Source organism: Mycteria americana, chromosome 3 (genome assembly GCF_035582795.1).
Source record: "Mycteria americana isolate JAX WOST 10 ecotype Jacksonville Zoo and Gardens chromosome 3, USCA_MyAme_1.0, whole genome shotgun sequence".
Lineage (NCBI taxonomy): Eukaryota > Metazoa > Chordata > Aves > Ciconiiformes > Ciconiidae > Mycteria > Mycteria americana.
In genome coordinates this window covers 37,983,305-37,998,148 of record NC_134367.1, presented here as the reverse complement: position 1 = coordinate 37,998,148, position 14,844 = coordinate 37,983,305, and the positions used below count along the sequence as shown (strand labels likewise).

The 14,844-nt window shown below is 40.1% G+C and overlaps 1 protein-coding gene across 3 annotated transcripts in view; it reads right to left on the bottom strand.

Moving 5' to 3' along the window:
* The window catches only part of TTK (TTK protein kinase), a 48,642-nt gene extending 38,616 nt beyond the window's left edge, over positions 1 to 10,026 (bottom strand). For 2 of the 3 annotated variants that reach the window (XM_075498248.1, XM_075498247.1), the window contains exons 1-4: positions 9,901 to 10,026; positions 6,195 to 6,371; positions 985 to 1,129; positions 491 to 716 (exon numbers count right to left, since the gene is read on the bottom strand). In XM_075498248.1, coding sequence (XP_075354363.1) covers positions 491 to 716; positions 985 to 1,129 — 371 coding nt within the window. In that variant the 5' untranslated portion in view covers positions 6,195 to 6,371; positions 9,901 to 10,026. Of the gene's footprint in view, positions 1 to 490; positions 717 to 984; positions 1,130 to 6,194; positions 6,372 to 9,564; positions 9,724 to 9,900 lie in introns of those variants that run through there. The other variant, XM_075498249.1, reaches the window with a different exon arrangement.
* Between the last annotated feature and the right edge of the window lie 4,818 nt (positions 10,027 to 14,844).

The following is a 14,844-nucleotide window of genomic DNA, read 5'->3' as shown; positions in this document are numbered from 1 at the left end:
TGGTTTGACTAGATGGATTAGATAATAGCAAATTGTCTACCTCACAGCCAAATCAGTTATAGAAGTCTACAAGGAAATTAATCCTAACTTACAACATACACAGTTTAATACACAGATCACAGTTACCCAAAGTTATATCCTATTTCACCCATGCAGCTTCTTTTGAGCTGAAGTATAAAGCTGAAGAAAAAAAGCATCTCATGCTATTTCCCCACATACCTTACACATAGAACCCAGAAAAAAGTGTTAACATCTCTAAATCAAATAACTCTGAACAATCATGTTTATTAGCATATACAAAAAAATGCAAGTACTATAGAGACAACAGATAAGCTGCCTAGCTAAAGCTGCTCAGAGTTAAGGAGTTAATATGAAAACATTCCTACTCAAAATAATTTGTTGCAGAAACTACTAATGAAAACAAACTATTTTTATCATTCAGAATTCTGAATTTGAACGATAAGTTGTTATATCGAAAATTTATACTTACGCTTTCAACTCAGCAAATCTCACAAGGATGCGAGCATAGCTCTCATCTTGACTATGCTTTTCTGCAGGTAATGCAGTCACAGCTTGACTGTAACGACCAATGAGTCTATTCAGTAGGCCAACATCCATCTGAGGAATACCCTTTTTCTCTAGCCTAAGCAAAAAACACAGCCAGTCTTCTGGATTATTTGTTGTCATCATTATTTGATTAACAGTTCCAGAGTTATCTGACAGAAAAACAACAAAGGAGATTGATTAAAACTGCAGCAAACCTGAACAGAAGAAAACACTTTTTATAAGACGACTAGTGAGATTTTTTTTTTCTTCTCACAAGATTGAAGCAAAACAGTTAACTAAAGAAACAAGGAGGGATGAAATGTATTTTTGGTCATTAATACTGAAGAAATGCTAAACCTTAAATCCTTGCAGTTAACCTAGACTAAAAGAGCCATTAAGATCAGTTGCATAAGTGACAAGAGTAACAAGAACACATACCTGTTGTATCAGCTGAGATTTTAGTACAGTTAAGTTCATCTGTGATATTGTCTTCATTTCTGTATTTGTTTTTCAAGTCTCTAACTCTATTCATGATTGAAGCAATTTTTGGCAATCCTCTTTCACTTAGGTCCTCCTCCTCCATCTGCAGACACAAGGTTAAAAACCAGTGAAGTTACTCAAGAACCCTGTTGTAGCTCACCTTAATTGGAATTACCATGGGAAAGCCTCTCATGTATATCTTACCACATTATGTAACATAAATACTCTATTAAGCCTTTGTCAATGTAGTTACACAAGTAAACTTCTTAGCAGAAGGCAACGTAGATGAGCAAAAGGAATCAGTGCTTAACTGATCTGCCCAAATACTAGTCCATGCTTCACAGTAGCCCTTTCCAATAAGGTATATCCAGTGTTTGAATAAAATGGGATATGTTGCCTGAATATCTGAGTCCATTGTATTAAATCACATCCTGAATCCATAGATTAGGATGGCTAAGAGGCAGTCCTCCTCCTAGCCGTACACTCCTGCCACTTCTCTTGAGTAAACAGCAATGGAACAAGCATTTGTCAGACTTCAAGGTGACATGGCTCAGGGACAAATGCCAACAGAAAACTTCATAAAAAAGGGGGATAGCTTTTATCTTTTTGCTTGATGTTTTTTCTGCTCTCTCAACTATGTCACCATATGGACAAGAGAAAGGTAAGGCAGGAAGGAGAGACTTTCATTTGATGACACCTGTAAGGATGACTTCGACTACCTTAGATGTGTCACCCCACACATATACCTCCCTTAAACATTTTTCACATGGAAAGAAAACTTGATACTATAAACTTGAAGTTTTAACAATATTAATATTTTCCATCACAGGTATAACTTACAGTAGAAATAATAAGTTTCAAGACATAAGAGATACTTACAACCCATCTTTTAGCATTACTTCCTCTCTGTAATGGGCATGATATTTTTTATTTAACATAATACATGTATAGTTGGACAGTGAGATGTGCTCTGAAAAAAATATCAGTTTATTCTTGTTATGCCTCAATTTTAACATTATCTTTCTCTAAAGTAGCACTTAATTGAAATGTGGTACAGTTATTTATACCACTGAGATTGTAAATCAAACATTTTGAAATCATTCCTTTTCCTAGTTCGCAGTAAGTTTTGCTGTTGCAAAATTGTACTGCCTAGATGTCTATCCAAAAGGATTCATTCTAAGAGATTACACAAACCACTGAATACAGATGAACCAGTAAGGGATATGTAACAAATTACTATACTACATTGCTTGTAATAAATAATATTCAACTTTTGTATTAATTCCTGGGTACAATGTCTGTTTTATAAGGAATACAATCCAACCCTGAAACTAAAAACTGATGGTGAAGTGGAGGGCTAGCCAGGAGACATTAATTAGGAAATGCAGAAAGTTCACACATGAAACACCAAATACATATCTGGACAGTTTCACAGCCTATGTGCAGGCTGGGAGAACCCTAAAAAAAAAAAATTTGTGTACTTTGTCAGCTACTAAGAATGATCTCCACATAACTGGAGTAATTTGAGACTTACAAAAGTAAATATTAGGAACATTATTAAGACAAAACTATGTATGTTCAACCTTTCTATAGTCTCTCTGGTCAGGAAGGGCAAACTCTTGCACATATTTCCAAAGAACAAGCCATATTACTTTTTCAAAGGATGTGACAGCATCACTGACACAGGTGGCAGCTTACTAACAAAAAGACACACAGTTTTCCTTACTCAGAGGTATGCTATATAAACCTGTCTCTGTATGCCTACATTTGACTAACACCTTGCAAAATCATTCACTGTAATTCAATCTGAAAACTAAATTATAAAGCTTCATTGCAACTAACATTGTGTTGGAGAAGCATGAACAAAATTGGCTAGAAGTGGGCAAAGTTATAGATAAATAACTCCAAACCTCTGCTCTCATGGTTAGCAGTGAAGACAGGAAAATATGTGAAAATTACTACTGCTTTTACATATAAACTGAACAAAACAATGAATAATTCCAGGTCAGCCTTCGCAGAATTAAGGCTGTGATGGTACAGGGATGAACTATGCATCTCTGCCTGAAAAGAGTTCAAGAGAAATAAATTATATCTGTAAGAAAACAAACTTATACCTTAAGAGATACACTACACATCTACAGCATTATTTTGCACAGTTTGTGACCCAGGGATCTTCTCACCACAAGGAGAGATAGTCACGATCTTGCAAGTTTAATAGACACATAGAAGTGTAAAAAGATATTATGGGTAAAGAGGAAAGTCCAGCACAAGTAAGATTCTTTCTAAAGAACAAGCTAACTAGGTAAGAGCTTACAAGTTCCTACCTAAGTACAAATCAGGGCAGAGTACACACAGGTTTGTTAGAGTGCATTGAAAGATAAGAAAGAAAGAATGTAGGGAAAAATGGAAAAACAAAAGTTAAGGTAAAAGTGAACGTCACTGAACTTGGTATTTTGAAAAACTTAAAAGATTCTTTTGAATCCTTCATAACAGTAGCTTAGCTATTAAATGCTATATGTAAGTGTTTGCAATCATTTATTAAGCTGGTAATTTAAATCTAGGTTTGCAGTTGAGAACATGTCTAAATAAATGTAAGAAGTGTTATGCCCATCGCCCTCAAGTCTCACCTGTCTTGGTACTCAAGATCTGTTGACTATAAGGGTCTAACGTTCAGATCAACGGAGACTAGCAAAGATGCAGCACATGATACTGAAATTATAACCATCCAGCACTTCATTAGAAAACTTAAGAGGTCTACCAATCAATACATGCTGAAACATTGCTACAGTAAAATGTCTGTTGGGGATATACAGAAAACTTGAAGTTTTTTTCCAGCAGAGCTAGTGAACACACAAATACACTCAGCAATTTCAACAGATGCAGCACAGGCAAGTACTTATAAGAAAAATGGCATTTTTTTCCTCTTGATACTTTCACATTTCAGCCACCTTGCCAGCTCACATCCCCTTCCAATAACAGTAATCGATTAATATTCTAATAACCATTAACACAAGTTTCCATATTCTTTACTGTATATGCATATCCGGCAATCTATTACAGAGATGTAGTTACTTCCTACATTATGTGGCCAAAACTGTACACCAAAAGCAAACAAACTTCTATATCCTCCCTGTTTAGCACAGGCTTATCCCATCCTGATGATCCCCTTCCTCCAGGACATTCCCCTACTGCTTTAACAAGTGGTACATGCCCAATATACAGCAAATAGCCAAAGTTCAGACTACAACAAAAGCCAGGGGCTCAAATTCTAACAGCTCCAGGACAAAAAGCCTCACAAAAAGAGAGATCCTCACAGGGCTTTATCTCCCACAAAATTAGTCTTCTCTTCCTCTTCACAGCCCCTGTTCCTCCACAGGAGTTGCTATATTCAACTCACAAAAAGGGGAAAGACCTAAAACCAGAAGTATTCTGCATGTACATATCCATAAAGCCAACACGAGCTATGATCCTGTTAGCATCTGTCATGGTTTAGCCCCAGCCAGCAACTAAGCACCACACAGCCACTCACTCACTCCACCCTGGTGGGATGGGGGAGAGAATCGGAAAGAGTAGAAGTGAGAAAACTCATGGGCTGAGATAAAGACAGTTTAATAGGGAAAGCAAAAGCTGCGCGCGCGAGCAAACCAAAATAAGGAATCCATTCACTACTTCCCATAGGTAGACAGGTGTTCAGCCATCTCCAGGAAAGCAGGGCTCCGTCACATGCAATGGTTACTTGGGAAGACAAACACCATCACTCCGAACATTCCCCCCTTCCTTCTTCTTCCCCAGCTTTATATACTGAGCATGACATCATATGGTATGGAATAGCCCTTTGGCCAGTTTGGATCAACTATCCTGGCTGTGTCCCTTCCCAACTACTTCTGCACCTGGCAGAGCATGGGAAGCTGAAAAAGTCCTTGACTAGTGTGAACACCGCTTAGCAACAGCCAAAACATCAGCGTGTTATCACTATTATTCTCCTACTAAAATCCAAAACACAGCACTATACCAGCTACTAGGAAGAAAACTAACTCTATCCCAGCCGAAACCAGGACACCATCCTTCCTTTATTCTGTCTAAAAGTTTAGCACACAATGCTAATCTAAGCTCCTTGCCACAGGTTACAGCAATTAGTTTTCACAGTGGGTAACCAGAAAAGAATTCACATGCTCCTTTGTTCAATGGGGTATTGCCAAAGACAAGTGACGCCTATTTTTAAATTTCTAAAAGGATGTGGATTTAGAGGTTTAAATACCCTTTTTTTAAGGAACTTATGCCAAATCCTCAATGCTATATCAGTTTATTATCAACTGAAATACAATACATGGATATAGCTGAGAGATAAGAACCTAGACAATCTGAGCAGAGCAAGCGTGCTAAAACAAATTGAAGAAAAATTGATGATTTCTTCTTTTTTTGCCTACAACAATCTTCTACATTTTCATGAAACACACTGATCACAGCTTTTCCCATGTTAATCAATGTTCCATGTATCTAAGGAAGAGGAGAATTTTGATCTTCAAACTATGGTGAATTAAGTGCATATCCAGGGCATTTGACTTCCCAATTATTGTGAAGTTGGGCCCAGAAACAGGGAAGGTAATGCACTCTGGACAGATTAAATAGGTTCAAAGAAAGACTAAGTTTATTTTTACATTGAATTGTTGGTCTTTGTTCCTTTTGTACTGAGGTATAAAAAGTCAATGAAAAGTTGCTGGAAGACCCAGTGAGATTCATCTCTTCATAAAGAAGATTTTGGTACATATTGCATTTTTGCCTTTGATAAATACAGTAGAGGGGGCTACAGGAACTCAATACTCCAAATTTCCTCTTTATGGGTGAGAATATCCTTAAAGATCTGTCCTTGAACTGTACCCATTCCCTCAAAGCATAGATGAAGTCAGCTACTCCAAAACCTGAAGCACCAAGAAGATAAAAGAAAGTTACCTCAGGTTCAGTAATACCACAATCTCTCATTACAACTGTAATTCCTAACAATTCCCAGATGGACTTTTTTTAAACACAGTATTTCTATTTTCCTCACCAATGTAAAAGGCTCATTATTCTTTTTACAGTGAGAGCTTGCCAAATGTAGTAGACCAAAACACTCAATCATTTTCTGCATAGATTTGATCTTAACTCTCATCAGTACATGTCAAACTTACATTTCTGGTGTGCTGCTTAACTGGTCAAGGTTCAACGTGTACTATACGGAGAAAGCCTCTCCTGAAGAAAGGATATGCCTTGTCAAAAAGATAACGTAGATGAGGATCAGACTATCTCAGATGATCCCAAGAATCCAGCAGAGGCAAGAAACGCAGCTCTCCATCCTGATAGAGTTCCTGTGTATCAAAATGGAATGGTTAGACATTGAAAAGTAAATAAGTACCAGTATACCCTGTAAGCTTGCCTCATCTTTGGGACATCCCAGAAATATACTGTTCATTAAATCAATAAAACTATTCCTAGTTAGTAATAAAACAGTACAAAAAAGCTCAAAGATTGCTTTTGGTCTAAGGGCAAGCACTTCCAAATGGGTCAGCTTGTTATGACCTTTACAGATTAAAAAATACACTAAGGGCATAATCACCTGTGTATTGTCACAATTTGCAACCAATCTTTCTACTCATGCCAAAGTTCAACCATAAGCAAGTATTCAGAGTCTCATTTTGGCTTAATCTGCTGCATGATTACTTTTAAAGAAAGCATTTCCCATTTATTTCTGTGTGAAGTGCATTCAAAATCTGACAAGACAGCAAAGACCTAAAATAGCAACATGCTGTTATATATGCACTCAATAGGAACTGAGCTTTTAACTGCAATGACTACATGGAAGTACATTTGAGATCTAGAAAAGCCATACAGGAGAGGAGGTTAGAGGCAGGGAAGCGAAGAACAGGTTTAAAATGTATGCAGAGATCAGGAAGATACAGAACAGCCTTTTAAAAAAGCATAGTAAACTAACTTCAACCTCTCATACAGACCCACTAAATAAGGAGCCAAGGGACAGAGACTAAAAGAGCAGTATATGTTGTAAATGGATGAAGTGGCAGTACCGGTTATCCATGGGATTTCACATGTAATACACCCAACAGTATTTTTTGATACTAAAGAGAAATAATAGCATCCAGTCTTGAAATACTGGATTTGCTGTATTACACTATTTGTTCAGTTTCTGAATGGAGCCAGATGCATTTTTTCCTCAAATGCAAACTTTGAGAAAGTATGAAAATACTTTTTAATTATTGAATAAAAAGGTACACTCTTCCTACCCCTGGTATCTACTGAAATATTGCATCTGTTTATCTAAGGAGGTCTAGAGGGCAGCAAAAAATTTAAGCAAGTGCCCAGGAGCTTGCCTGGCTTTTTTTCCTCCAAGTGAAATGATCAGCCTAGTAAAATATAGGTAATAGGATAACATAAATATATTTTCCTTATCCCCCCAGACCACTGTGGCTACAACTGTTATGTTAAATACTTGTTTAGCTCTGTTCCTATGGTCTGATTAAAATGTTTACTAGTGTCAAAAGACTATATGTTGAAGAACTTGGAGTTAAAAGTCCTCTACTCTGTGTAGAGGAGGTAAAAATGCCACCTCTAAATCAGGAAATTTACCCATTCATATGTTTTCTGGTGCCTTCCTTTCCTACGCAGAAAGATCACACACAAACAAGAGCGGAAAACTAACTGTAGCCTTCATCTTCCACAGTATTTGCATTATTCTGCTGATGTATTCAGTTCATTATTTAATAGTGCTCAGCATTTAAGCAAAGATGCACACGCTTGCTGGTAGTACAGCAAATGCTGTCAGTTACAGGAAATAGAACTATCTCCAAGTCCAGTTACATCAACATTGCCAAAACACACTACAAAACTACCAAAGACCTTCCTGAACATTGGGATCTATTACACAGATATTTAAGTGTTTAAAAGTTCCTGCCTTTGAGATCTTGCCACGTTGGTTCAAGGCAAGTAAGAACAGAAACATGTGATAACACCACACAACCATCTTCAGAAACACATGGCATAATCTGTCATTCATCCAGTTATCAATTATCATTCTGTAGATATTACAGAAGCTAGTCTTTGCTACTCCTTTGAAGGAACAGATACCAGCTTTCATAGAATCATTTAGATTGGAAAAGACCTTTAAGATCATCTAGTCCAACCATAAAACTTACACTGCCATGTCCACCACTAAACCATGTCCCAAGTAAATAAAACCCTTGGGAAAGCAGAAAGCAGATCTGCTTGCTAAATGATACAAGCTTTTAGGTTAAATTCTAAAGAGCAAATTGCAGTAGTAGGAACATGAAAGAAATCCTGCAACTTCTGCTTGCTCCAGACAGATGTTAAAAAAGCTGTTACTAGAAAGCATCAAGCTAAATTGTTCCACAAGCAGTCACCAAAGCCTGAATTCAGACGAGTAGCAAAGCCCTCCAAATACTCTCCAACTTCAGCTCCCTTCATGTCCCACATGACACCCTGATTACAAGACTGGGTTAAAAGATTATTAATTAGCTATCCAACTAGACAGACTTGTTAACTCACTTCTAACCTGTTCCATAGCGCAGCCACTAGTAGAAGTCTCTCCTTTACCCAGACACTATTTCCCAAAAATACATAGAAACATGGTGTTTTTGAAGCCTCTACCCAGGCTTTAAAAAAAACTATACACATGCATAATCTTTGTTTGGTTTTGTTTACAAGTCCTAAAGCCTAAATCAGGATTTTCTTAACGGTAAACAAAAATGTCCAACATTCAAAAAAAAATAATCATTTTAAACAGTTAGCAACATTAACTATGAATATAAATAGGAAAAACAGAAATTCTGGTGCCAGCTACAAAAAAGACTCAAAGACAAAACAGGGCTAATCAGAAAAAGGCTCAACAGCAGAGAAGCAGGTGAGCTACTGTAGCATAAACAAACCGGAGGCTAAAAGTTACCAAGAAGCAGCAGAGAACAGAGCAGCATACAAAACCACTGAGACACAATTTTAAGTTCTGAAGGCTTAAGGATATAGCCAAGCAGTTACAAGGGACGTAACCGAGAGCAGTTTTAATTTAGGGTGTCATTTCAGGAATAGCTATTGCTTTATCACATGTGCTAGCCAGAGCTGAATGGATACACATTCCCAGATCTTTCCTTTTCCCTCTCCTTGCCCACGTACACCTTCCTGTTTCCAAAGCAATTTGCGTAAATTAGTTATCAAGCACAGGTCTGCTTTGTGTCTATTTCTAGAAAGTGCTACTCCTCAGCCTAATTGAAGATAGCTTGCACGCTGGATTGATATATCCTCACCCAATTACATCTTATTACCTGTTGCCAAGGCTGCAGCAAGCTGTATTATCGAGAATTTCTTTTTGCTTTAATTTCATAATATACCAAACTTAAATACGAAAAAAAAACCCCTACAACACTACTCTCGAAATCCCTTATCAAATTCAGGTTAAAAAACAAGACCACGAAAGAGGAGGACAGTGAGAAAAGGTGGTGAGGGAGAGGAGGAGAGAGAGGCGCCAGGTTTCCTCACCCGCAGGGGCGGCAGCCCAGCGGAGCCGCAGGCCCGCTCCCCGCCGCAGCCGACCCCGCAGGGCCGGGAGAGCCGCGCAGCCCGCCCCACGCACTACCGTTTCCCACCCCGCAGGCGTGGGCCGGGGAGCGGGACAGCGCTGGCCTCCCGGCCGCGGCGGGGAGCGGAGGGCGGGGCCGGCGGGAGGCGAGCCCCGCGGGCACCGCCGCCACACGCAGTCCGGGGCGGGAGGGCTCCGCCGCCGCCGCCACCACCGCTCAGCAGCTTCACCGCTAGACGCGCACCCCGCTATCCCCCACCCGGCCCCGCGGCGCGGCGCGGCCCGGCCGCACTCACCCTCGCCGCCCGCTTCTGCTTCAGGGCCGGGAGGAGGCCCCAGCCAAGCAAAGGCGCCCGCGCCGCTCTCGGTTTGAATATCACTGACGCCCAAAGAGCCTCCTTCCCATTGGCCAGAACGGCTCACGGGGCAGTGGAGGAAGCGAGCGCTGATTGGCCAGGGGAAGGAAAAAAACAGCCGAGCCCGCCTCCCTATTGGAGGAGAGTTGTGGCAGCAGCGCTACCCATAACAGCCATGGCTCCTTCCCGCCCCGCCCCGCCCCGCCCCGCCCCGCCCCGCCCAGCGCCTCGTGGGGGTCCCGATGGCCGTGCCACACCCTGCTGTCCTGAAGCGGGAGGGGGAGTTGTGCGCAGGCGCGCTGTGGAGGGCGGGCAGTGTGGCCGTTAGCCGCTCAGCCGCTGTGGCGGTGGCGGGACTGTAGCGCGGCTGGGTAGTTGCTTCCTCGTGGAGCTGAGGGGAGAGGGCTGCCGCGCTGCTCTTCAGCGAGATATCAGCCCCTCGCTGTCCGGCTGGAGTGACGGGAGCGCGGGAAGGCCTTCCCTCAGCGGCGGTGGCGGGTTTTTCCCGGCGGGCTGGCGCGCCGCAGGCCTCTCTTCCCTGACGGGCTTTGGGGAGCGGTGAGGGGACGCTCCCGCCCGAGCGCTGGGCAGGGGTGGTCGAAGTAGGTTTCTCGCTGGCCGGGGCGCTGGCATGGTTCCAGTCGTTATTCCCCGTTCCCACAGAGAGGGAAAGGGATGCGTGAGCTGCCCGGATTCAGTTCTTGATTACAAAGTGCAAAGCACAGGAACGAGATAATGGAAATTTACTTAAAAGATATCTGAAAGTACTTTTCTCTTTAAGCGATAACTGGTTATTTTTCTGAAGCTTCATTTGGCTGTAACAGAACTGTGGGACTGTGTCCTGACCAGCTCCTTAAGATTACATCTTTCTTCTACCTTTTTCTCATACGTATTCTTCATAAGCTGATCCCGTATCTGCAGCATGCCTATGGCTGCTAAAAGCAGCTTTTTCTCTGAGCTGTCCCTTTCTTCTTGGATTATAGTAATGCAAATGCACTAAGTAGAACAGTTCAGCCTCTCTCAGTTTATATTCTGGCTGTACATATTAATTACTGTTCTTTATAGCAGGTATGGTTCTTCTGTTGCTTATAATGTTTTCAAGACTGTTAACACTATAAAAAACAGACGTACATATATGCCTTGTTAACTTAGTAAGTTACTGAATCATTAGCTTTCTATAGACAGCATGCATGATATCTTAATAATACAATACCTAAAGTGGCCTATCATTGACATTTATCTTACTCATCTTTATTCATCTAGAATTTAAGTATTTTGTCTAATTTAGTGATACAAACTCACTCTACAGTCAAGGGAAAGAGGCATTTCAAGAGAGAAATTCAGTCTAAATACCTAATTTAGAATGTAATGGATCATCCCATGGAGGGAGGTCTCATTTTTCTCCAATAGAGCAATTCTAACTTTTAGGTATCTTAAGATTAAGTGAGATATTTTTTTCTCTATTGCCTTACTCCTCCTTGCATATACACATTTTTGGTGGTTTTGATGATTTTGTGGTTGTGTTGGAGCTCTCGTGTTCCACTAGAATCTGGATCTAATGAAAAATTAAAGATGCAGCACAAGTTGCGTGAATCCGCTCTGCATCTCTCTTCACTTGAGGTACATAGTCATAGAATATTTTATTAGGAGGAGTTTTGATTGGGTCAAAGGAGGTGAGAATTGGATTGTTGGAGTGAGTGAATAATGCTGTAAGGGGTTGTCATTTGATTTTTGTAGCTGTGACAGATCGGCATACCCTGTAGAATCCTGGCAAAACCAAAATGAACAGGAGAAAGAAGACAGGGTAGACCTCTGAAAAAAGCAGCAAACAGAGGAAAGGGTCAGAGAAAGAAAGGCTGTAATACCCTTAGAAAAAATAAAGGTGCCTCCATTTAGTATTCTTCAAAAAAATATAAAATATATGTGGTGTTTGGATTGTTGGTAAAACCATCATCTATTTGCTTATGCTTGTTATTCATTATAAAGTCATAGATCTATAGAGAATTTAAGAAGTATACCAACTGAAGTCTCCAGCTAAAGGTGAGTCCAGTTTGAATGACGAAAGTGACATGTGAATCACAAAAAACAAGGACAAGATTGGATAACAAACAAAAGGAAAGAGGTCAATCTTTTGTAATGAGTTACCATCAGGAGAATCCTGTTTATTATTTTAAATACCTGATCATATGGTAAGATTTTGTACCAGTTTGGATGATGGTATTGCAAATCCGAGTGTAGCAAAGGCACAGGTGAGTCATGAAGGATTTTTCAAATGTTGATAAAATCTTTATACCACACTGTGGTGTTTTCTGTAAATGGATATAAGAGAAAGGCCTTCCTCTTCGAGTTGGTATTTGAAGTTTAATGTCTCTGATGTGAAGGGTTGATCTAAAAGAAAAGAGACGGTAGCTCATTGGTTACAATTAACGGCAGATATTTGGTGTAACTGATTTGGTGGAAAGTGCATTTGGAGAAAGCTCTGGGGAGTGTTTCATGGACTCCATTTACTGAGAGTATCTGGACTGTTCCTGACTGCTGATGCATTGCTACAACCTACAGATGTCCGTGAGAAGAAACAAACAAATGTTCTAGATGGCAGAGTCACCTCAACGACTGAGAAGTTGTTCTGAAAATAATAAGTGGGTAATTAACAAACTATTAAGATTTTCAGCAGCAAGAATAATCACCAGGTATCTCGTATTCCCACTCCTTCTAACTGTTGTGTTTCCATGACATACTGTTTGTCACTACTGACTGCTTTGCGACTTAGGTGTATTTCTTTGGGGTTTTTTTAAATGAAGAGAAAGAGAGAATGACAGTTACTTATATCAGTGGATCTTGTCCCATGGTGTTTCTTCATTTACGGATCTGATGCATGCTTTGTGAGTGGACTTAGAAAATAAACTTTTTTCCCATATTGATGGATGCATTTGATCACAAAAATAATGAGAACCATTGTACCTGGGCTTCTTTGTGTTGTCCTATAGCATTTTTTGCTGAAAGTCTGTAAAATGCACAGATGTGCACACACACAAGATACTGATTTATAAACTGGCTAATCAACAGATCCCAAAAACAAAGTGTCAGTAAGAAGTGTTCGGGCTGTTCATTACAGAAGGATACCTCACAGATTGGCTCTAACCACGATGTATTTTGAGTATTGTATTGGTGATATAGAGGTTAATATAAAATGGCTGCCAATAAACTTGATAGAAAAGTGGTGTTAAGGCTGCAGGCAAATGTCTGGGCTGTTGACTAGGTCCTGGCCTGAGGTGAAGCCAACTGTGGGGACATGGAAATCTAGTGACATGAGAACTTGCTGAACATGAATAACTTTGTGAGAAGCTGATGAAAGCTACAGGTCATGCTGTGAAAGGTGGCTGGATCTCACATGTGGTTATGGGGGAGTTATGTGAGGAATAGCCAAACTTCCCAGTTATTTGAAGGGGAATATTTTGGAAAGGGCATCTTTTGTGGAGTACAATCTTACAACACCAAGAGCACCTATGTAACCACATCATGAGTATGAGATCACTTAGGTAATGGTACCGGACATAACAGATTTGAATACAAATTTATCAAGACTGGGACCGATGGAGAAAAAGGAATTAGAGGCTGGTCTTGTATTTGGGAGGAGACTGGGGCAGAGAAAGGGAGGCACAAGGTTGGTGAAAAAGAGCTGAGAAATGGGAAAAGAGGTGATAAGCTCTGGAAAGAAATGCATACATTTTCCTGCTTTTGGCAGTTAAGGCTTGTAGTAAAATATGTTTAAGCGTAACTTACTCTGATCAATAGTAGGGCTACTACATGAAAATTTCTAAACTGTGCTAAGAAGAGATCAGGCTGGATAATCCCATGGTCCTTTCCACCTTGAACTCCGTGAATCCACAAGACTCGTGAGAGACATATCCTTGGTGTTAAAGAATTGATCACCATTCTTTATCTCTTGGAAAGTATAGGTCTCATCTTACAAAGTTTCTTTCCTTCAGATTTGTTTCTTCACAGCATCTGCTTGCTGGGGAATCAGAGAAATAATTTCTGATGAATCTTCTTACCTCTTATATAAATCTATACGTTTCTTGTTCTCCCACTTTCTGCTCTTCTTTCTTTGTTCTTCTCTTTCTGCTTTGCTGCTTAAGGAATACTGGTTTCAAATAATATTCAAAATCTATCAAAAAAGAATTGCTTAATCTGGATACAAACCTCTGCTACTTGCCAAAAAACAGCTAGCAGTTGCACAAGAGCAAGCTATGGAGAAGATAGGGTTAATTATATTTCTTTTATAATAAGGACATATCTTTACTCACGTGGTGGTGCAATGTCTGATTGTTCATTATTACAATTTGAGATCACTGCTAGCATTAAGCTTTTGGCTACTATTGAAAAAAATCAAAAGAGGAGGGTACGGTTAATTTTACTTCTTCTGAGCTATCTGAAAGGTAGATAGTCATTCGGAGCTAGTGATCCACGGTCCTTTTGCAGCCAGCGCAGGGCAGACTGTCTAATCCTGTGTCCTTCCAGTCTGCAGATGAGATGATGGACTCTCTGGAGGTGTCTTTCTTCCTCTCAGCTGACTGTTGAGGGAATGTCTGCAGCTATAATAGTCTAAATGCGTAACTCGCAGTCAATTAAATAAAGTTAATTCTTTCTAAACTGCTTCCTTTCACAAGCAATGCCATTTCTCCTCATCCTGTCCTGTGCCGTATCCCCTAACCTAATTTGTTACTAGCTTCCTGCCTTCATGGATATACTTTTTGACTGGAGGATCTGCATTTTGGTTTTTAAGTTAAAATTGAATGGCTTTAATTCAGCTGATCACCCACTTTCCAGATTTTAATTTACTCCCCTTGGAACTAACAAGGCAGCCTGTGTATCTCAGTGATG